This window comes from Carassius auratus, chromosome 16 (assembly GCF_003368295.1).
Source record: "Carassius auratus strain Wakin chromosome 16, ASM336829v1, whole genome shotgun sequence".
NCBI classification, from domain to species: Eukaryota; Metazoa; Chordata; class Actinopteri; order Cypriniformes; family Cyprinidae; genus Carassius; species Carassius auratus.
In genome coordinates this window covers 14,875,852-14,901,086 of record NC_039258.1, presented here as the reverse complement: position 1 = coordinate 14,901,086, position 25,235 = coordinate 14,875,852, and the positions used below count along the sequence as shown (strand labels likewise).

The following is a 25,235-nucleotide window of genomic DNA, read 5'->3' as shown; positions in this document are numbered from 1 at the left end:
ACATTATAGCTCTACATCCGTCCACAGCTGCCCTGTCGCACCACCACTGTCATTCGTTTTCTGTCAGAGCTTTGTGTGGTAGTTATTTTTGGCATTGTCTGTGCCATGCTCACTTTCAAAAGAAACATACAATACGCTGCACCCTGTGACAGACAGATTAAATTGCAGGGCTGCAAACATAGAGAGAGCTGCCTGTCACCTAGCCGGTATGACGTCACACCCGCGTTTTTGTGCGCTAACAAGTGCAGGGTCTCGACCCGCAGAGGTGGTTGTCACTGTGTCTTTCTGCTGTGCTGCATCTTTGCATAATCTTAAGGGAAAGTTTGGCTCACTGTTGTTTGGTTTAGTTTGGTTTCATTTTCTCTATCACATTTGGTCTGCTTATAAATAATAACAAATATTATTCTATGGGAGTTGTCAATCTCTTAGCATACAGTTTTTATTAGGAATACTTTGGTATAGAAAGTTAGGCTGATACATGTAGCTGACAATTACTTAATTTTTAAAGATTTACCAATATTTTTGCATTATGGCTAAATTTTCATGACTGTCATTTTTTTTTTTCAGCACAATTCTTGCATAACCCCCCAATAATTTCTCTCATTAATGCAAGAAATAAATAATTAAATACAATATAATTATGTATTTTAATTGCATTGGCATTACAGTAATTACATGTCATTTATCATTTAATGTACATTATATATATATACATTTTTAGAATGCTCTAAAAGAAAAGAGTGATGTTAAAGTCTGATTTTGTGTAGGGTTGAGCTTTAAAATTAAATGATTATTATAATCTTTTATAATAATTTTGAATGTCTGGCTGTAATCAGTGTTCAGTACAAATGTAAGGTTAACCGTGCCTGCTTTAAAAGTTTCAAAATGATTAACAGTTGAAAACATTTGTTAGAAATGTAGAAAAGTGATCAAAAAGTAATCAAATTTAATCAGTTACGTCACTAAAACAAAGTAATTGAAATAGTTACACTGATAACATTTTAAATAGGGCAGGGGTAGGCAAGTTCAGTCCTACAACCCTCTACATTGCAGGTAAATCACTCACATTTGCAACTAAATCTTCACTCTGGGTGACTAAATGATGTCTAATATTAGCCAATGGCTAATAAATTAGTTTGAGGCTAAGTATAAGTTAAGCACATATATATCTTCACTCGCCGAACACTCTGACTGAGCCCTTCAGAGTTTCACTCTCCGTCAAGCGATTTGTACTGTTTTTCAGTTCATCTGAAATCGATGTGCAATGCACCTGTATTTGACGTACCTTAAACTCTAGTGTGTCGAAATAATGGCGTTCACTTGGAATTCTTCAGCTTTTAAGGACTGCCGTGTTCTCTGGTAGTGTGGGCAAAGCTAATGCACAAATGGCAATCTCATTGGCTGCAATCTCAGTCCCTGTTTTTATTTCAGCAAATAAGTTTGAGCGAATGCGCAAAACCTGATTATTTAATACTCATGAATCCAGCGGCTCATTAATCCTTAGTAATCCTTAGTGCATTTTATAGTTCTTATTAGTAGAATTTGTATCATAATTATCTTATCAGTATTTTTTGTAAATTTGTTTACCAATTTTTTTTTTTTTACAGAAACATTGAATGACCAAAAAAGCACCACCCCCAGTCTAGTAATGTTCATTTAAAATGACTAATATGCATTCAACCATGGTTATCAAGTTTATTTCTAATTACTAAAGTTATATTATTAAATAATATAATGCTTGACTGACTGATGTTAAGACTATACTTAAGACTGTAATTAAGACTGTACTATATATATATATATATATATATATATATATATATATATATATATATATATATATATATATATATATATATATATATATATATGTGTGTGTAGCCAGTGGCAATTCAATTGCCAGGGTGTCCGTAGAGGGTTGGCCTAGATAGCTGCATTCCTGTAGAGTTCAGCTTCAATCCTAATCAAACACACCTGAATAAGTTATCAATGTCTTCAGGATTACTAAGGCTAAAGGCAGGTGAGGGTTTTTTTCAGGGTTGGAGCTGAACTGGAGCTGCGGCTCTCAAGGAACAAACTTGTCTACCCCTGAAATAGGGTAACTTGTAACCTGTAACCTGTTACATTTCCAAAGTAAGCTTCCCAACACTGTATATACAGTAGGTCACACATCTCAACTATACATTCAAACTAAAAATGTGAGACTGGCGTCTCTTTGCTGTGTTGAATATATAGGCTATGTATAATGCAAAGAGTTAATTGCTCTTGTGATTCTGTTAAAACAAGTCTGTTGGTCCATTTCCCTTTCGCTTGCTCCACTCATCAATAATGAATAAGTCATAAATAGTGCTAACTAACAGCTGTTACTTTTCCTGCCATGACAGAGTTTTGATTAAAGAATGAAATGAAGAGTCTGTGTATCTGCTTGTTATTTCTGTGTGTATAATTGATGTATTGTGTGAGAGGGTCTTGGAATGCCCACAGCATTAATGAATCTTTCATTTTAACCAGCTGTCTGTGGGTTGGAGCGCTATGATGTACCCCACTTCCTTAGTTTGTCTCTTGTATGACTTAAGCACCCGAGATTCACCAGTCAGAACTTCTTACCCGGCTCAGCTGGATCTCAGGGTTGAGCTGATAAAGAACAGTAAATTTGCTGAATTATGTGTCACTTGATATTTTATGGATTTTCACTGAAATATCTTTTTTTTTTCTATTTATCAGTTATGTACAATAGGGTTTTATGTATATCATGCTGTTAAAACTACTTCATTAGGCTAGTATAGTACTGTAACATATAACTGAATTATGTTTTTTCTTACTTTAAATTTCAGTTTAATCTGTAATTCCTAAAATGTTACTACTTTATGTTTTTAGTTTAGTTTAGTTAGTTTTGGCAATCACAGCTTCCATTTTTTCACGTTTTCCACTTTTCCACTGCAAATTTAATTTAATTTTTTTTTTTTTTTTTTTTTTTTTTTTTTTTTATGTGAAGGCTACAAAGGCACCTGTTTACCATTAGCTTAACATAAACCTCCAGTAATATGACTTTATGCTTGTGTTCATAATCTAGAACCATCCAGCACTGCCCCCAAAATGGTTGGCTTTACATTTTGCCTATAACCAGTAAAACATAAAAAAAATATTTTATTCTTCCTATTCTGTCTGAAAATGCCTCTTTAATGAGTCAGATTGATCTGTAGGAGCGCGATAGGAGGAGATTATCAGTGTGGGATAACTTCAGTTTCAGTTCGTTGTTCACAAAACACTATATGGCTTCGGAATACATCTAGTCTAAAATCACACAGACTACTGTTGTCATATTCTTATAAGGTTTAAGTACATGAAGAAGCTCTTCAAAATGTATATTTTTTGTAGAAGACAGTTAAATGGGTTTGAAATGATATGAGGGAGAGTAAATGATGCCAGAATACTTTTTTTTGGTTGAACTATTTCTTTGAAGTCAAGAGCTTGAGCCCCTTGATTACAGACGGCAAGCTGCCACTGAAAACAATCTTATGAACCTTAACTCATGAACCATATACAACAAAAGTGCTATTTATGGATCAGTCAGCATTTAACCATCAGATTCTTAAGAAAGGATGTGAAGAACATAAATAGCTCAGATCTAACTGATATCAACACCTATATTTACAACTCAAAGCATTCTGTCCCTGTGTCTGTTTTGGCATGTTGGAAAATAGCCTGTAATATGCTGTATTCAATTGCACATAGGGACAGTAAGACTTGACTCAATGCCGAGAGATTTTCTTCAGAAAAACAGCCGGCTTCCTAAAGCTAGGGTTACATACCGTGTGTGCATGTGTTTGCACTTCTGCAGGTTTGTAAGATGGCTATTGTGTGTCTGTTTGCATGATTTATACAGTATGCTTGTTTGCCCATGTGTGCTTTGTGTATTTCTGCTTGTGTAAGGTTAGTTAAAGGGATAGCTCACCCAAAAATTTAAGGGGGGGGTGAAATGCTATTTCATGCATACTGAGTTTTTTACACTGTTAAAGAGTTGGATTCCCATGCTACACATGGACAAAGTTGTACGTTTGAAGGAGTATTTTTGCTCCCAAAATACTCCTTCCAGCTTGTCACAAGTTTCGGAAAGTTTTTTTCGAGTATGGGTCTGTGAGACGTTAGATGGAGCGGAATTTCCTTATATGGGTCCTGAGGGCACTTCTGCCGGAAGAGCGTGCGCTCCCATAGAGCAGAGCACTGAGAGCACAGACGTTCTCTGATCAGAGCGAGAGCGTCGTGAAATGTCACAGAAGTGTGTTTTTGGTTGCCAGGGCAAGACAACCCTGCACAGATTACCAAAAAAAAACAGCATTAAGGGACCAGTGGATGGAGTTTATTTTTACAGAGCATCAACAGAGTTGTGCAAGTGTTTTTGTTTGTTCCCTGCATTTCGAAGATGCTTGTTTTACAAACAAGGCCCAGTTTGACGCCGGATTTGCGTATCGTTTATTTCTTAAGGATGATGCAATCCCAACGAAAAAGGGTCACGATCGTGTGTTGGAACCGCAGGCAGTGAGTAAAACTAATAAACAGCTAAGCAAATATATACAGTTTCAATACATACCACATAGAGACGTCCTGCTGTAGTCGTTGATGCTGCTGCTCTTGTTCAATTTCAGCCTCTGGATCTGATTCTGGATCATAAATATACGACTGAATCTGACTGTTCGCCATGGTTTGTTTTGGATGATGTTTTTTTCCTCACGGTAATGTCACAGTTTCCAGACGCCCTCAACGCAAAAGCCCACACGTCACGCCTCCAACGTCCACGCCATGGCGGACCGCTATTTACATGGCACAGTTTGTTGGCGGAAAGGCTGAAAGCTTCATAAGCGAAGAAACCGATCTGCTCGTGCGCAAAGTTAAAGCGCGTGAGCAGATCATCTACGGGACAAGCAGGAATCCACCAAAGCACTGCGCGATGAGTCAGTTAATATATATGTGTGTGTATTGGCACGATTGTTCAATTAATTAGCCAATTTAATTCATCATTATAAGTAGTAATAGGCCGAATTGCAAATAGATAGCCTAATTCTAATACACGCAATGACTATCCATCATTACATTTTTATATTTATGCAGCCTACACAATAATATTCTTTTATGCTGTATGGCAGAATTACAGCATCACATACTGGTCTGGCATGTATACTACATCGTTTTGGGTAGGTTTTGTGGTGTCGTGTACATGCAGATATTTCTTGAGATGAGGTTAAAAAAAAAAAAGATCAGATAGGGAAAGCTCTGGCTTTGTGTGGACGTAGCCTTAATTTGTGTTCTGAAGATGAACAAAGGTCTCACAGCAGGGCTATTCACATCATTCCCTGGAGGGCCAATGCGGTGCAGAGTTTGGCTCCAGCCCTAGTCAAACACACCTGAGCATGCTAATCAATGTTTTTGGGATCATTAGAAAATCACATGCAGGTGACTTTGGTCAGGGTTGGAGCCAAACTCTGCAACCGCATTGGCCCTCCAGGGCAAGATTTGAATAGTCCTGTCTTACAGGTTTGGAACGACGTGAGGGTGGGTAATTAATGACAGAATTTTAATTTTTGGGTAAACTGTCCCTTTAATGCATAACATGTCCATTTATGTTTTTGATCAGCATATAGAGTTTTGGTAAAAAATTTAATGAACATAAAATACTGATGAACAGCAATTCACATTTTCAAAGTGACTAGTTTGTGAATTACCTAAATAACTTTTTGAATAATTGGTCCTAAGCCTGGTGCACACTTAATAGGTTTGCCATCTTTTTATTTGAATTTTTCTTCAAATAATGATCGTAACATTGAAATTATATTGTGTTCAATTGAAAGATGGTTTGAGTAGAACACAATTTTTTTCTTTTTGAGGCAAAACATTGGCAACATTACTACAAGTGCTTGGGTTTTTGCTAAACTTTTTAAATTCTATGTAGGTGAGCATCAGAAATGATGGCAGACGATGACGTTAATGAAGACTTAGCAAATATAAATATTGTGCAGTCTGACTGAAAAGACGTTTGATGTTTCTATAAGCGAACAGCTTTCTCAGAGAGTTCTTCCTTGCAAACTGTAACAACTAGGGCTGTGCAAATAATCAAATTCTCGTAAGAAAAGCCAGTACTAAGATTACTATTAGTAGTGAATATCCATCATGTGCATCACTGCTCTGTGTAGTAAATGCTGCTCTGTCACGGTTTGGCAAGGGAGGACCCAGATGCAGAATGAAAAGAGGAAACAGAGTTTATTAACAAAATGGGAACACAAAAGGACGAGGTTGGAAGACAGTCCACACAATAGGCGAGTGCTCTGGCTCCGGGCTAAAACCTGAGCTCGGACCCCTCTTCCTGGACAAGGGAAGTACCCCAGGATTGAGAGTAATAACCGAGCTCTGAGCCCTCTCCCCTCCCCACAGCATTTGCCAAATACACCTTTACTTAGTTTATTATATGTAAGTGTGAACTCGTGAAAAACTAGAATTTAACATGTGGAAAAATATTAAACCAGACTGGATGCAAAACACTGAAAGGCAAACTCCAACAAGACACAAGCAACAAGAATGTACATGAAGCTCACACAAAATTAACCAGCAAGACAAGAGGAAAATAAGCACAATATAAAGGGAGCAGACCACACGAGGATCAGGTGACCACAATAGACAATAAGGACTAAACAATGTGATTGAAAACAAGGAGCAAGACAAGAGGAGCACATGGCCAACACAAACAAAGACAGCCATGTGCTCAGGCACAAAATAAACAAAGACACATTAAACAAAGACAGACAGACAAGACTGTCAGGGCAGAATCCTGACACTGCTCCATCTGAATGCACGTGATGGAGATTTACTACTAATCACAGAACCGGCTTTACAGACAAGATGCGCATGATACTCTCATTCTATTATCTGCACAGCCCTAGTAACAACTAAAGATCTTCGTACTAAGCAGAATAAAATGCTTTAAAGAACAAATCCTCCTTGGAAATCATGTTGTCAGGTGTTGGACTAGTTCATCATCATGACTAGTTTTTAATATACAACAGAAAGGTTAGAATTGGGAACCCTATCTGAATTCCTGCATTGACTACTCATTAAATTTGCTCTGATCTTTGTCTAAAATTATAAAACAATATAAATATATATGTCACAATTATAGACAATCTTGGACAGGAGAGGCTGAAAAAAGAAGAAAACAATAATAGACTTCAAAAGATAATTGGAGTCAGTTAAGGAAATGAGATTGGAAGTGTTGGTCACACAGGTGCCGGGCTCTTTAAATAAAAACCTGTTTACTGACAAATCTGTCCTTCTTAAGAAATATTGTTGAATGTGAATCATGCCTCAATCTCAAAAGCTTTCGCAGGACCTTTAATAAATGCATTACAATGATGCACAAAGCTGAAAAAGGCTACAAAAGCATTGCTGAAGACCTGGACTGCTCTCTTCTGTCCCTTAAGCAGACATCCTGTGAAGAACACAGCAGGCAATCCTGAGAGAACTGAAAGAACAGATGAATAACAGCAGTGGACCTCCAGAAAACTGTACAAAGCAGTGTAAGGCTTTATTCAGGTGTCCATTGTCTGAAAACACTGAATAAGAATGGTGTTTGTGAAAGAACAAACAGCATTAGAGACCTGGTTGGAGATCAGACCACAGAGTAATCAATGCAGAAATCCACATCATTTCAAATTTTCACAGGGTAAAAAAGAAAGTGAATATTTTAGGTGTTATGACATTTGTCTTTGTTGATCCATTTTGATTTTGCCTTTAAAATAATTCAATCACTTTTTGAAACTTTACAAACTTTCAAGTTTCATGTCTTTAATGTCTGCCACTTATTGGTACAGTATGTGTGTGTGTGTTGAGTGTGATCAGTGGAAAGTGAATGAATAAATAATAGAGGCGGCACATGGAGGCAGCTGCTCTCTGTTGGCTTCTGAAGTGGCACGGGGTGAGGTGAGACAGGCGGCGGTGGAGAGTGCCGTTTACTCACAACCAGGAGTCTGATTACCGGAACAAACCAGTCACCACAGCTACTTAAAGCGGCTACATGCTGCGACCGTAATTGGCTGTATCTGTATGCTCAATTGCTCAGTAAGAGGTTTAGGAAGTTGCCGTACAAGTCAAACAATTGACTTCATGCTGACTGATTCAATTCATCTTAGATGAAAAGAAACACACAACCTCTTTAATAAAAGAGGAAACCTAAATGAAAATATCCAGCTGTTTTTTTTTCACCTAAAATGACACTAGAAATAGACAACAAATCTCTCTTGGTGTTTTGAAGGTCACAACACAACTCCTTGTAAAGGTATAAAGAGCAAATACTGAAATGTAATAAACTAAAGTGCTTAACAAACACCCTTTCTGTTACTGTAGGTTTAATTGTTTAGTGATCCTATAACATTTGTGATAAAAATAAATTAAATTCAGGCAAGTTGGGTTCAACAGCATGCTTATAGTGACATATTGACTTAAATGAATGTAATCGGAAAGACCCTCTCATTGATTTGAATCATTTGAATGCATGGAAATATCAGGTGTAAATGGCAACCTGTCTTGGCTGTTCACTTTGGATGCAAGGTGGATGTTATATGATAAGACAGTTTCAATGACAGAATGTCAGCTTGTGTTCTAGGTTTTCAGTCATCCAAGTAAAAGCATGTCAGGTCAAATGAACACAAGTGCACTGAGGCTGGTGAATTAAGAAACAGATTACTCCATCCTCACAGGAAGTGATTAAATCATAGTTTGCCCATGTGCAGCTTACACATCAGCTGAAGAGTGGACATACCGCATACTACATTTTCACAATTTCCTGTGTCCTACTCCCAGAGAAGAGGAATTTTAGGCAGCTTAAGCTGAAGTATAATTTCCCTAAAAGACGGAGTGAGAGAGCGTGAGACAGCAGCGTGAGAGAGAGGTTTGTGTGTTTCTATTGAGATTCACTTGACAGGCCGATGGAAATGAAGGGGGCAAAACTAATCTAATTAACCTTGCTGCATTCCCGTGTCCCATATTGTGACCTGTGCTACTGCTCATAATGATGAAAACTGAGGGAGAGACAGACTTGAATATGCTTTTCAAAAGACATGCTAGGAAAAAAAATCTCAGCCACAATATAAAATTATACAAAGGCTTTGCACATAAGATCCACTTCCGCAAATCATAATTTGTTCACACTTTATTTTAAAGTCCAATTCTCACTATTAACAAACCATTAACTATGACTTTTTAATTAGTAAGTTAGTCGTTAAATTTAGGTAATTGGGTAGGATTAGGGATGTAGAATATAGTCATGCAGAATATGTGCTTTATAAGGACTAATAAAAAGCTAATATGTTATTAATGGGCATGTCAAAAAGCGACTCGTTCATCTTCCATATTGTGTAGTATGTTGTTAGTGATCAAATATAAAGCAATATAAAGCTGATATATGTGATATGTAAATAACACTTGAATAACAGTTGTGCATATTGCAAATATTTATATATATTTTAATATTAATTAGACATAGTTATTTAAAAAACAAATCAATTGAAAATTAATTTTTAACTTGATAAAAAAAACTGATTTATTTTATATTGTGGGATTTAAGAATCTGTTTAAAATATGTTGATCCTATGTTCTGAAGTTGAAGTACATTCTATTTAGCATTTAAACAAAAGAAAGAAAGACATTAATAAAAAGCAAGAAAACTGGTAACCAACAGAGCACTTACTGCCCAAAAAGAAAAATGTATCGACCAACACGATCATTTAAAAAATACCAAATATTAGTTCATTCATACATCAGCCTTGGCGACATACAAGTCTGTAGGTTGGTGATTTTAGACTGATTTAAACTGATTTCAAACTTATTGTGACAGTTTTGTTAATTTATGTCTCATATTTGTGTGTATCTGATGTGTATCTATCCAACACCCTGTAACCTGCGTTAATAACCAGCACAGGTGCTGTAACACAAGTGTGCATATGGTGCTGTCGTGACACATGACATCAAACAAACCCAGACACAAAGCAAGAGGACATTTGCATTCTGTTTCTCCATTCATGTGAGAACCACACTGAGAGAAAGACAGAGCAGTGTGGAAGAGATGAGACAGGGAAGGAAGGATGGTTACTACAGAGCGGCGATCTGTGACGTCTGTCACTGCTATAAATGAAGCACAGATTCATAAAGTCGATGTGTGTTCAATGCAGCCCCCACACTTTTCATAACTTTCATAAGAAGAAGCTGAGAGAGTGGGAGATGATCCGGGGATGGCATCTATAGTATCTCCAGTGATTCACGCTGGCATCCTTCCTCAAAACAACCCTCAGATTGTGTGTCTTGCTGACCAAGCCTTTATACTTTCAGATAATTCTGCTATCTGATATCCTGTGGTGGGCGAGTGGTGTTCATTACCTGTACAGATAAAAGCCTGACATCGTGTTGAGGTTGCCTTTCACATACATCTCCTGATCAATCTTTTCTTTCTCTCTTCGTCTGTCCACAGGCTCGAACACTGTGTCCAAGCTTAGGAAGAACAAGCAAATGGAGACCCACAACTGCTGAGCTGTCGGTTCCCCCTCCCTCTTTTCCTCTTCTCCAGTTCCTCCTCTTCCTCTCCTTTTTACGTTCTCCTTCTCACTGAGAGCAGGAGATGAGCTCAGAGGAAAAAAGTTCCACTATGTCCCAGAAGATCTCCTCTCCATCTCACAGCTATAGCAGTTCCTCCTCCAAACATGAGAGCAGACAGGTAAGTGTGTATGCATTTGATTTGGCAGACGATGAGCTCAAGTTTATAGAAGTATCACTTTTGTTGAAAAGAAAGGTACAAAAGCTGTCAATGGGGCAGTACCCTTTCGAAAGGGTACACCTTTGTTCCTAATTTGCCCCAAGGGGTGCATGTTACTACCTCACTGGTACATAATATTAGTTTTTTTTGTTTAAAGTTTTTTAGTAGTTTTAGTGTCTCAGTGACAGTATTTGTAAAATTAAATCTGAAACTGTAACTCAACCAGCTCCCAGTGGATAATAAAATAAAAAAACATTCATTTCTTATTTTTTTCATGCAAAGCAATCAAAATGCCTAAGTAGCACTATCAAATATTAATGCACCGAGGGTGAAGAAGACATAGACTTCCCACTGTTTTATATTAGTGTGTGTGAGATAAATTGAGACTTTCAGTTGTGTTGATTTTCCAGGTTTAATATTTATCCTGATGGTATTGTTAATAGGGAGTTAATGTAAAATTATTTTAGGGAATTGACACCCTGCAGTGTGACATGAAATATATAGTCTACCACTGTTTTATAGCATTTTCTCACCCTTTTATAGTAAAAAAGTGTGAAAGCCTGTTCTCCAAGAAAAATCTCTTAGAAAAAGTCTTCAAAATACAGTGCTCAGTGCATACCAGAAAAATGCATAGTGCTAGGACAAAACATTTTTTATATGAGTTAGGAAACTCTACATGGTGCAGGCTGATTTTTCCTTGCTATATAATTTCATAGAGCGATCATATTGTTCACTACAAGGCACAAGCTGCTCTCAGCTGTAACTGCAGCCGTTGAGCTTATTTGGTCAACATTTAAATTGTCTGGCTCTGATACCCTCCACCTCCTCCAGCTCCACCTGTCTTCATCAGCTACAGGCCATTTTATATATCTATTATTGTGCAGCAGCTGCTTGTCTGTGTATGTCTTGGCAGTAACAAGTCTTCCTATTTGCTCTTATCTAGCCGGCCAAGACCAAAAAAAAAAAGTCATCCATTTATGTGCTAAAATTACTTTTAAGGGTTGTTTTGATTTTAAAACATTCATTTAGGTATTAGCATAAAAATCTTGATGTTGATCAAAATAAAAATTCCATGGATACATGCATCTACTAAATATAAGCTTAAATACAGTGACAAGAGACAGCTGTGTTTGTTCAAAAAGCCTGATGCTCTGTTTATAGGTCTTCGGATGACGAGCTTGCCTTAGCGTTTCCTGAATGATACTTTGCTTTAGAGCCAAACCGATATATCATTTTGCTGATATTATCTGCTGATATGAGCCTGTAGCAGATATATAGGTATAGACGGATAGCTCGCTCCATTGTTTGGTACTGGTGACCCAGGTCAGTGTAGTATAGAGATGCGTGGATGAGCTCAAACTTCATCCGAGTCCGCTGTTTCAAATAAATTACCTTTCGAAAAGCTGTGCTCCCTGCAGAAACCTGTCCCTGTTGGACCGGCAGTAGCTTGCTTGCCCTACAGTTATTTCTTTCACTTTCTTAATTCATGTTATATATATTTTGTTCTATTTGTGTTTTAGTTATTTATAAGTGAAATGACATTTACAGTTAAGTGCACTGATGTCAGGCTCATTTTGAAAAATAAAGTTTATTGTTAAATTGTTAAATACCCTGCCTTCATTACATAGGCCTATGTTTGTCACATACATTATTATTATAAGTGTTTGATCACCACATTTGAGTTGTCATTGCAAAAAATGTGTATTTATGTATATATATTCTGTTTATGTATATACTGTATTCTATATACAGAACCAGTCAAGAGTTTGGACACACAAATGGGAATCGTGTCCCAACTTTTGACTTTACTGTGCAATATAGCCTACACCAGTGGTTTTCAACCTGTGGGCCGCGATGGTATTGCAGGTGGGCCGCCAATAACTATTAAAAGCAATAATTATATTGTTCATATATGTAAAAATGTCATAACATAATAACATCATTTCATATAAATACATATTAAACTGTAACTATGCTTCCACTATTCGAGCTCGCTGATTGGTTTAAGAATAAAACGCCAATTTATCTTAGATATTTTTGCTGCATATGCCAAACCGCCAGACCGAGTTATTTTCTGTTCATTGCCAGTTCATTCAATAAAGACAGTTACCAATCTAGCTTCGAAGAACTAAGTTATTAACCCAACAATAGCGGGGTCAGTTAATTTTGTTGCAGTGGGCCGGGCAAACATATGTGTTTGGTTGTGTGGGCAGCGAGTTGAAAAAGGTTGGGAACCACTGGCCTATACATAAAGAATATCGGCTGATATATCGATATCTGTCTCTTTTTTTTTACTCCCTAATATCATTATTGGCATCGGCCCCCAAAAAACCCATATCAGTGAGGCTCTACTTTGCTTTATACAAAAATTTTTTTTTTATATATATATATATAGAATTTTCTGAAAGCAAATGAAAAACTGGCCGACAGTACAGATGAAAGCACAAAGAAGTGGACTAGACAAACTATTTCTGGACTTTACCCAAAAATTTCCCAGCTATGCCTTTCCACTTTATCTTCATCAGTCCCATTACCCACTGTACTGAAACACAGTATTAATCTCCCTGTTCTCAGTCAGATGACTGTGGGGAAATATGAATATAACCGATCTATGAAATAAGCCTTGAGCGCCGGATGAATAAAAACTTAGCAGCCCTTTGTTGTTATCATTTATTGCAATTCCGTGGCACTTCCTAAGGCTTTTGTCTGAGGAAATTAGTGTTAACTAATCATGTTCTGTGGAAATGAAGGATAAATACAGCAGGGTTCAAAAGTCTGCTCTCTGCTCTTTGGTTGCCATTATTTGTCTTCAATCACTGTTCACACAGGTTTGTTCCTATTATGTAGATTTAATATATCTGTGTGCACCTGCACATATGTGTGTTCATATGCTCGGAGCTCTGGAGGGCGGATGCGTGTCCTTCTCCTCAGATGAACACGCTGACCTGATTATGAGGCTGTAATCTTTAATCTCATCATTTGTAGCATTATAAAGCTCATTACTCCTTCTAAGCCGAGATATGTTTCACTGTTCGGGTGGCAGACGTTACTCTCAATACCAACATCATGGAATTATGTTGTGTAGAGTTTAAAGTACTGCAAAGAGGGCTGAAATCCCACTAGGTGATCTGGTACCCACTTCTTCAGAGAAATGTCCTAAGAACTATCTACTGTACCAAATAAATTTAATTATTTCTGAGACTGCTGGTTCTTTATAGCTTTCTACATTCTTTGTGTCACTACATGGGTAACAAAAGGTAGTTTTCAATTCATCAATTCATAGATGTATATATTTATACAAATATTATGTTGTGATTGTGATATTTTATTTTTGGGGACCCCCTCGAAAACGAGATGATACATCTCAAGGGGTTAAATCCTAATAAATAAATAAAAATATTATATAATATTAGGGCTGCACAATGTGTCGTTTAAGCATCGATATCACGATGTACAAATCCACGATAGTCAAATCGAAGGATGTGCGATGTAGGCTGTCTTAGTTGATACGTTATTTATTAACTGTATGGGCCAGCTGCTCCCCGGCCCTTGACGAATGTGATTCGCGGAGATTGCGAGAGATAGAGCGCGAGAGAGAGAGCGAGAGGGCCAGAGAGAGGGAGAGCGAGAGAGACAGAGAGAGAGTGCACGAGAGAGAGAGAGAGAGAGAGAGAGAGAGAGCACGCTAGAGGGCGAGAGAGAGAGAGAGAGAGAGCGCGTATTAATCAATTGACACGATGGTGTCAATGTTTGAATCATTTAAAATGAGAATGTAAGTGTGCTCACCCCATTTTTGTTTGTAAGAAAAAAATTAGATTAGATTTCATATCGCAATATATATCGCAGAAAAATAATATATTGCAATGTCATTTTTTCCCAAAATCGTGCAGCCCTATATAATATATTATATGAATATGATTATAAGATATTATATTATAATATATTAATGCAATAAAATACCACGTGTACCTCAGAGTGTACTTTCGTGTACTTTCCTAACACACTTACAGTAAGTACACGCAAATATAATAATAGCAAAATATTTCAGTGTGCTTTAAACAAGTACACTCACTTTTAATGTGTTCTAAAGCACATGTTAAGTGCATAAGTAAAATGTTAACTATAGTCTGTTATTCAATATTACTTTATTATTTAAATTGTATATTATTTATTATTTAAAGTTAATATATTTTGAATGTATTAAATCATAGCTTCATTACAAGTTTAAATATGACATGACATACAAGTTTCCATAGAAATTACATTATAGTCTATTTTAGTATACAATACAATCAATATATTACATATAAGTCCTAGTTAAATGAGTCAAGAAAGAAATTAGGTTCAGCTAATTGAATTTGAACTTTTTTTATTTTGTCTTTTTTGCAATTAACATTACAATTAACAATTGTAACATAACAATTATTATTTAAATCTATAATCTGTAATAAGTAAGTATTATATGTTTTCAAATTATTCTAATGTGTTCTTCCTTTTACAAGGGCTGGTTGATTAGCTGGGCTGTTTCACTGTCATAACACAGTATCCCTTGAAGGTTGTGTTGCTGTTTGATTTGAGCTGTTGTGTAAGAGCGGTTGGTTTCATCATCGCACGCTGTGGTTCTTAATGCATGTTTGGGTTTTGTCCTTGGCTATAGAGATGTCTCTTTGAAAGTTGTTCTTGATGTAGTGAATTGCTGAGCGTGCGTTTGGGCAGTGCAGTTCTTGCCTTGAGGAAGAGACACAGTTTGCTGAAGAGGGAGAATGAAGACCCACATTTTTGTCCCATCTGTCAGCGCTCTAAATAATAAAGAGAATAGCTATCCTCTCTAAATTTCCACCCGATTGAGAACAGTATGCACATTGTTAATTGCCCACATTCGGATATTAAATGGAGAAGAATCCTAAGTTTGCAGCAACTTCATTTTTCTAGCTGTTGCTTTGTGTCTTTCTAAAACATATTTATGTAAATGTATATAAATTGAAAGCAATTTTCATCACTGTTCAATCCACACTTTCATCATTCATTTTAAATCTACAAATATCTACAGTATTTATCACACAAATAATAAGTATGAGGTATGACCAAAATATTATATTTCATGATAATTAATTTTATGTCATGAAAGCACTATATATCATGAAAAATAATTGAAAAAAGTGTATATATTAATTTAGTTATATATTAAATAACCATAATGTCTGTTCCACATTAATCTGTCAAGTGACTTCCTCACTTTGTCTTTATTTGTTGACTCTCTGGCTTCATGTTGCACGTTTTTCATCATTATAACAACATTTATTATGAACATTTTTTCTTTGGCACTGATTTAGAAACACTATACTGTTTCATTGTGCAGTGTGTGCATGTATTGAATTAAATTGTACAGGACAGCTGGGAGATTGTGGAGGGCTTGCGCGGTGGTCTTTCCAATGTTCAGGAGCCAGAAAAGCAGGCTGGCTACATGCTGAAGAAGAGAAAGTGGCCAATGAAAGGCTGGCACAAGGTATGTAGGAAATAGCCATGTATTAATGCCTCTACCGATGTTCAATTCTAAATATTTGTAAGAAGTGGAATAATTAGATAAATCAGTGCTGAGATTTCCAGGTCTGAGCGGATTCGTGCGAGCCTGCCTGAACACAGACCTGACTCCCCACTTAAAAAATTACTCAAATTTGTTACTGCCAAATTGTTTTTTTTTATTGAATATCAATAATAACAAATAAATTGCAGACAGAAACATTCATACAGAGTATAGAAATTATGAATTAAAAAAAATTACACATAATCAAATTTTCAAGACAGCCTGTTAATGTCGATCAACATAATAATTTGGGGGGTTTTTATAACTTAATTTCACCCGAAACAAAAACTAAATGAGCTATAATATGAAAATTAAGATGAAAGACCTTAATTTTATTGTGCTGTCTTTTTATAATTTTTTATCGTTTTGTCTGTTATGGACTAACAACAACAATGAAAACACCAGAAACATTAAGAAAAGCCACAATAATGTCTGCAAATCAACAGAGTTGTTTCTTTTAATCTTTTCAATGATTGAAAGTGAGTTCTTTTTGATTTTACTAAACAGGTTAAACTAGAAGTTGATCAGACCAACATAAAAAAAGCACTTTAAATAAATGGCAGTCATTTCAACTTTTTCAGACAAGATGATATCATTAAGTTATAATTTTCAGACACGAATAAAGGTGATGTTAGCATTTTTTATGCATGCAAAAATACTTTCTTCAATGCCGGTTTAATATTCAGATACAACCCTGAGTAAGCCATTCAAAGGTCTCTTCTCCAAAAATACCCATATTCCCCTTCAGCCAAACAGTGAATACAAGAATAGACAGAAAAGAGGCATAGCGATGCACAGCCTCTCATTCATCAAGAGTGCGTAAGCATCCCCTGAGAGGACATTCATCATTTACCAAATAAATCTGACCCAAATTTCTCCTCTGTCCTCTCCTCTTTGTGCTTCTTTCTTTACAGAGGTTCTTCTACTTGGACAAGGGCATCTTGAAGTATGCTAAATGCGCAGTTGATGTGAGTCTAAATGGCCCCACATGTACACACACACACACACACACACACACACACATTCACTCACTCAATCCATTGAAGTAAAGCACTCAGGAATTTTAGTGGTCAGTTCTCCATCATGTAAGTCTTCACAGAGCTCTAGCAATCTTTAGATTAGATAGAGGTCCTAAACCTCCATCTTTCCGTCAATATATGTTTCCTGCCGATAAAAGCCTCAAGCTATGGGAATGTAAAATCAAAGTTAATGTCCCCAGGGTTTGACAGCATCATCTAGAGCCGATATTTTGCAAATGTAAAGCGGTAAGTCTCATAACAGAAACTGTTATGCAACCTACCTTCCCTCATGCCAGTCTGCCCTCGTAAACAGCATTATGAAGTGGACACTTAGAGCTAGGGTATTAAATTATAATGAACGTACGTATTCAACCTCCCATATATCTTTCAGAGGTAGCTGGAGCCTTTTTGACCTCTAAATCAAGGGCACTAGTTGAATGTGCTTCTGAGAATGGATCATTGACAAGGTTATCCATTAGCAAAATTAGTCAGAACCCTCTTGCATTTAATGTGCTGCACATTGAAATGTTTGTGTTTTGAATGCACAATATGCTTATAGAGGGCTATATGCTCACAAATTCTACATTTAGTGAGTTTATGGGGTAAATGTCTCTTTTGAGCAGGTAATTTTTTATTAATATTTTTAACTAATTTGTATGCTTAGTTATATGTCAGTATGTAGTTAAAGATACACTTCTTTTTAAAGATACACTATTTTTAAATTATAAAATGTCTTTACTTTTTTCAAATATGTATTCCTGACATAAATGCATAAATGCATATTAATGCTAAAGGATGTATTAATGGAATCAAATTCTTAAATTCTTCACAATTCTCATCACTACTTCTATGTCACTCATTCAAACCTATTAAATAGCCAGAGTAAGATGGGATGACTAGGGCTGTTGTATCACTCTGTTGTATTTTTGAAAGGATGCAGTAGATTAAATTATTTGTGGAAAAGCACAAGATCTATATTCATTTGAGGTTTAACCAGGAGCAACATATTTGCTCAGTAGTAATGTGAGTACATTGCAACAAAGTAGCATCTGTTGTATTGATATACTGTACAAGCTAGGGCTGATATTTCTTGGTCAAACCTTTTGTCTGTGCTTTGTGCAGGTCGAGAAAGGCAAGCTCCATGGCTGCATTGATGTGGGGCTGTCCGTCATGGCCATTAAGAAGAAAGCCAAGTGCATTGATCTGGATGCTGAAGAAAACATTTATCACCTGAAGGTATCACAAAAATTATAGTATTAGACTGACCTTAGAGTCATAATGCTCTGTGGTCACAGGGAAAGCATAAGTGGAGATTGGTGCATACTGTAATTTTGCTGCAGTTTTACTGGAACATGTTACATTATGATGGCACAGGAGATTGGCTTTAGCCTTATGTTAAAATAGCACTGATGAGTAGGTATTATTTATACTATGTGAGAATGCTTTTGAATCGCGCTCGCAGTCTACTTTGATGTAACACACCGATCTGTCTGAGCATCGCCGCTTTTAAACTGATTGAACAGTTTTGCTTTGTCTTTAAACAGACAACATTATGTCTAAAATAACACAATATTAACTTCTTACTACTAGAACTGTTGTATAAGAACAATATCAAATTGATATAATATACACTGTATAGATAACCCCTCCGCCAATAATTTTCTTTTAATTAACCGCAGTGGAAAATCACATTGAATTCTCTCATTAAATTTAGTTACACATTTTGATGTCAGTATGAAATTGTTGAATATAAAGTTCTAAACTAGGTTATTCATCCAATTCAATACATATTTTTTTAAATAAACAAAATCACCGGTAAATAAAACACACCTTAGTATCAATAATTTTTGTTTGAATATCAATTCTTTCAATACTCTTATCAGTATCAATATATCGGTACTTCAGATCGATACGCACATCCCTAGCTTGCTGATATCAAGCAGCTTTTACTACTGCGATTGCATACATTTAATCAAAGAAATCAATCTGCCTTATATTTTGAGCACAAATTGTAATAAAAATACATTAATGTTCTGCATGACGCAGGCCACAAAACGAATACAGGCAGGCTGCTTGTTGAGTACCCTGGGTCTAAATGTTGAATACAAAGTCACGAGGTCAGCCTTCATCTGGACCATTTTAAAGTGCAGCTACATGATGTCAAGAAAAACAGCTTCTGAATCCTGATTGAATAGGTTTCCTTCATTCTGAACCTTTAACTGTGGTCTCCTTGTGCTTGCAGATCAAGTCCCAGGAGCTGTTTGATGAATGGGTCTCTAAGTTGCGTCACCACAGACTTTACAGGCAGAATGAGATCGCCATGTTCCCTCACGAGAAAACGCTCTTCCACCCTCATTACCCCCTCACCTCCTCCCCCACGATACCTGACAGTCAGTCCATCAGAAAGGTAACGCCTTGGGACATGTAGAGGGTTTAGATGGAAAGATCGATGACTGTGCAAGTGTTTTAACTTTGAGAGAAAGTTGAAGGACTGTTCAAGGTTAAAAGCTCTGTCAGTTTGTGGCAACTTTCACAAAATAGTCTCTCTCACTATGACTAGTTTATTTAGTTTGTCTACCAGTGTTGGGAAGGTTACTTTGGAAATCCAATAGGTGACAGATTACAAATGTAATAAGTAGTGTAACTATTTCAGTTACTTTATTAAAGTAATGCTCCTGATTACATTTGATGGCTTTTCTAAATTTCTAATGTTTTCAACTGTTATTCATTTTAAAACCTTAAAGTAGTACTCAACACTGATTAATGTTATTCTAAATCCTTCTTCACTTGAATTAAGAGGATAATTATTCAGTTTTAAAGCATGTTCACCATCAAAAACCTTTGATAGAATTTTTAGGTTAAATGCAGATTTAAAATCATAAGAAGAAAGCTATGATGCTGTTTTTGAAATCAAATCTTTGCATAACTATGACAGGAAATGCTGGCATCTAACACCTTGGAAAAAAAGTTCATCTTAAAAAAAAATTTTTTTTAAACACAAATAGGAAATAAAACATTTATTTGTGCTATTCTATCCTAAACTCCTGAAACATTGGTGTCTTATATTTTAGAGCCCCTTTGTAATCATTAACATTTTTAAAAGTAACTGATTACGATTACATTTATTTTGTAATTAAATTGCTTAGTTCCACTACATGTAACTAGTTTCTCCCCAACACTGTTGTCCACTAACTGTATATGTATTTATTACAGGAGACCTTACATATACTCTTTCTCTCTTTCATCTCGATCATTTTTTGTCTATGTTTCTGCCTCTTTCTCTCTTCATGTAGCGTGCCTCTCTTGCAAAGCAGTCCTCTCTTCACTCCCCGGGACCTTTTACCAGTCAGGCCAAGGTGACTGCCTGGCTCCAATCTTCTGATGACATGGACAGGTGCACCAAAGGTACACACACACACACCAATTTATGAATCCATCTCACTCTGAAAATGCTGCGTCTTCAGCTTTTTTCTGTACAATGTTCTTTGTCTCTCTCTCTCTCAGAACTCTCTGTATGTGAGGCTCAGCTGCTGGAACTGAATCACTTGTTAAGAAGTATGGAGGTGTTACACCGCACATGCTCCGCCCCAGCCATCAACGCTCTGCAGGTTACATGTCACTCACACACAAAAATGACAATAGTAATTATAAAAGATTTTATTTTTGTTAACTATCAAATAATTAAAGGGGTCATATGATGCTTTGTGTATTTGGTGTTACAGAATATGTTGAAAAAACACATTATTTTTTTAATGCTGAGTAATTATTTTTAAATACTTTTAATAATTATTGTAGGTCCTCTATGCCCCGCCTCTCTCAAACGCATAATTTTCTACAAAGTCCCTCCTTCCGACAAGCGCAGTCTGCTCTGATTGGCCAGTTGACCCAGTGCATTGTGATTGACCGATCACTGTAAGCGCTCGTCGGAAATGTAAAGAATGCTTTCTTTCTTTGCGTGAACAATTAGGCAGCATTATGCAAATATTTCCACATAGTGACGTAGACATGTGGGCCGTGTTTGAATGAGCCATTTTAGAGGGGCGTGGCAGAGTCTTAACTTTGATAAAGAATATCTCTTTGGATTTGAGACTTTAGTCTTTGCAACTTCACAGATCTTCATTATGCACCAAGAGCTTGTAACACTTCAAAGAGAAAGAAAAAATTGATTGCATCACATGACCCCTTTAAATCACATATCAGAGGAGTTAGATAAAGTGTTCTATAAATATCCAACAAATATAAGGATGTATTTAGTTGAATTTGTATTAATTTGGATTTTTCCAATTTTACTTGGACTAACTTTTTAAAATGTTTAATATAGACAGAATCTTTAAAACTGCTGCCCTCAAAAAAGGCCAGGCTTATTTCCTCAGGCAGTGGTCCAGCTGTGCCTGTGGATGCTGTTAATGTTCTTGCCTGCGGCTCAACTGACAAATAGTCATTCAGTTGAAAGCACAGTTTCAGAAGGATAGACATGATGCGTTTTGCATTCATAAATCAAATTATTCCACATAACCGCCGTTACACATGAGCTATAATACAGAAAGCTGTTCTTTCATCTGCCAAATGGGCCGACTTATTTTATCACAACTGCTGTTTATTTTAGTTCTTTGAATGTAAATGTTATCTTTGGCTAGTTTGCAGCTTTTTGTTTTGTGTCGTCTGGCCGACAAATAATTGGGAGAGATCTGGGTGCGAGTACACATTTTTCATTTACATAAACTGCTGATTTTGTAACAATACAAAGCTGGTTAAAAATCAGAAAACTTATGTTTTAAGATGCTGGACATTACTCCAATTGTCACAGAATTCTTTCTCTTTTTGCTTTTTAGTTTTTTGCATGTTATGCCCAATAGCAAATAGATGGCCAATATTCTAGATTATTTTGTATAAATAAATAAAAAAATAAAACACTTAACAAATATAATCAGTCATTAAGTGAATTTGGGCATCACACAATTATAATGTATAGTATGAAAATGCATATTCATGTCAAGATTTGCTAAAGATTACAAAATTAGTTAAATTACTAATATGTTTAAATATAAACTTGCTAAATGAGTATTAAACGATGGCAAAGCTAGATAGATGTAAAAATAGGGGAAATAAACATACACAATTAAATTTCCAGTATCAGCCAATATATATCCAATACTGATAAATTAAAACTATACATATTCTCTTATATCAGTTCCTAACTGATATGTACTAGAAGAATATGTATTGTATATGTATATATGTAATATGCATTGGGGGAATGATAGGAAATTAAAACAGTGTCTCACTCTCTTGCATTTTGTATAGGCTTCAACATACGACAGCCCAAAAAAAGAGAAGAGACATCCCAGAAAATGGCGCACCAAGAATTACGGGAAAGACAACAAAACAACCCTGCAGGTGATCTGTGACCTTCTACTTGCAGATATTAAAACATAAAACTGCCTTTAAAAAGGCTTTGTGAAGCTTACAAGGCAGTTACGAACCACTCCATGAATATTTCAAATTACTAGAGAGCCATGCATTTTTAATGATAACGTAATGTTTTATTGAGCTGATTTGCTGACGTATTACATGCATGAATAGCGTGATGACAATGATAGTCACGCCTTGTTTTATAGTCCCTTAAGTATTACATAAAAGGACTATTAAGTATTAGTGCATGCGAGAGAAATTTCCTGTCCTGTTTTTCCCAGGCCATTTAACTCACAGTGCTTTCTCTGCCAAAATGAATAGCAGCATAATTTACCGTTGACCTCGTATTTTCTCCTCATTTTTATAGGTTCCGAGCTGTATCTCAGCAGGCTCTGTCCGTCTCCATGCATCCAATCCCAACCTTTCTTCTGTAGACCTGACCAATGAGAAGGCTTACCATGAACCTCTAGACTCGCCTGTAGATGTATCCAAACTGCAGGAAGACTTCTGCCGTGTCGCAAACAACCGTGAGTTCTGCCACAGTAAACTAGTTTTAGTGATGTATCACTATTTATTAGAATAATTCACCTCATCATTCTCCCCCGATTCCTACATTTTTGGCTCAGAATGTCTTATTTGCATATAAAATACATGTCATCAGGAGGAAATTGCTGAGGGAAGAGCAAAAACTCGGGAGAATGTGACAGATGTTGATTGCAAATGGTTTTTTGCACTTTGTCTTCATGAAGATTGTGAAAATCAGTATCTCATTGCCAATTAAATTATCCAGCAGGTCCCTTAGCACAGGTCAAAAGGTTTTATCGGACAGTATTAAAACCTCTTTAAATAAGGTGACCAGCAAGAAGAAAAAAAAAACCTAAAATGCTTAGAACAGCATGAGTTTTCTTGCTAGTTCCTGTTGGGTGCTGTTCTAGATTACTGACCACTATTGTATTTTTAGTGAATACTGATGACTTAATGTACTATATCTAATCTAGCTGATTAAGCTAGTTAAATTGTAGGGATGCTAGCGCAGTATATCATGCAAATTGTGGTCTTTTCATATCCATTGAAATAATCTGGTGGCTCCGGCACCTGCAGTGGTGTGAATTGAAAGGAAAAATACATTATTTTCCGCAAGTGGTTGGTCATTGTAAATTATGCAACATATATAATATAATAATATATATATAATATCTGTTTATTACTGGTGCTTCTATAATGCTGTTTCAAAAGTTGCTTGACAGAAATGGCCCTGCTAATACAAGACACATGATACACAGCTTTAAATTAATGTGTAGTTTTGTGTAGTTGTTTTAACGTCACATGATCCTTCAGAAATCATTCTTATGTGCTGATTCGGTGCTGAAGAAACATTTTGTATTATTATCAATGTTAAAAAAGTTTTTGTGGAAGCTGTGATTTATTTTTACTTTTTTTAGGATTCTTTGATGAAAAGAAAGTTAAAAAGAACAACAGTTATTTGAAACATTTGGAAAACTTTTGATCTATTTAATGCAACCTTGCTGAATAAAAGTATAATTTTTTTTTTTAAATAATAATCACACAGACCCTAAACTTTTGAACAGTAGTGTATATATAATATTTTCTAAATAGAATATATATTTAGATTTTTAATTTAGGTTTTATTTTAGGTGCGACAAATCTGAGGTTTACCTCCTTGTTTCTAAAATCCGTTTCTAATACTCATTTATATTCTCCAAGCACATACTGAAGAAGTCAACTTTGGCAAAACCATGTTCAACAAGTTGTTTGTTATTTCTGTTAAGTATCAAACAGGGCTGGGCAAAAACAAAAAATAGAACTTTCGATTCATCGTTTTTTTAAATGATGTCGATTCGATATCGATTCTCAAAAGCCACGAATCAATCTTTTCCAGTATTTATTTCAGCAAACATTTAAAAGAAGATCTGATTAATGTGAATCTTTTCATTAGCCTTCTACACTAGATGTCATCCTTTTATTAATTTACGCAACGTTACAACAGAAAACCTGTCACTCATTCAGTGCTTATCATGGTGAAGATACTTATGATAAGAACAAAGCAATATGTACGATTTGCAATGGTCAGGTGTTATTTCATAGTAACACTACAAATCTGTGGAAGCATTTGACATTATGTGTAAAGGCGCCATGATTTCCACAATGAATGAATGGCGGATGGTGCACTGCACTGTTTCGCAGTGTTTTCAGTCTCTGTCGTCTCACTATGATGATATGAATACTCAAATTTCATCCACAGCTGCTCTGAGAGTCACTTCATTAGCATTTTACCCTTTCATCTGACAAAACTACCGTCAAATCACATACACATCAGCTGCAAGTTCCTCACGGCAAACTGTCAAAATAAAAGTTTTGTTTCACGTGAATAAACTGTCAAAAATAGATAGAAAATAGCAGTCTTAAG

The 25,235-nt window shown here is 36.0% G+C and overlaps 1 protein-coding gene across 2 annotated transcripts in view; it reads left to right on the top strand.

Moving 5' to 3' along the window:
- The window catches only part of LOC113116257 (oxysterol-binding protein-related protein 3-like), a 68,063-nt gene that overhangs the window by 23,369 nt on the left and 19,459 nt on the right, over positions 1-25,235 (top strand). For both annotated transcript variants that reach the window (XM_026284310.1, XM_026284311.1), the window contains exons 2-10: positions 10,511-10,753; positions 16,182-16,298; positions 17,291-17,344; positions 18,518-18,631; positions 19,638-19,802; positions 20,689-20,800; positions 20,900-21,003; positions 22,700-22,792; positions 23,175-23,334. In XM_026284310.1, coding sequence (XP_026140095.1) covers positions 10,658-10,753; positions 16,182-16,298; positions 17,291-17,344; positions 18,518-18,631; positions 19,638-19,802; positions 20,689-20,800; positions 20,900-21,003; positions 22,700-22,792; positions 23,175-23,334 — 1,015 coding nt within the window. In that variant the 5' untranslated portion in view covers positions 10,511-10,657. The remainder of the gene's footprint in view (positions 1-10,510; positions 10,754-16,181; positions 16,299-17,290; positions 17,345-18,517; positions 18,632-19,637; positions 19,803-20,688; positions 20,801-20,899; positions 21,004-22,699; positions 22,793-23,174; positions 23,335-25,235) is intronic.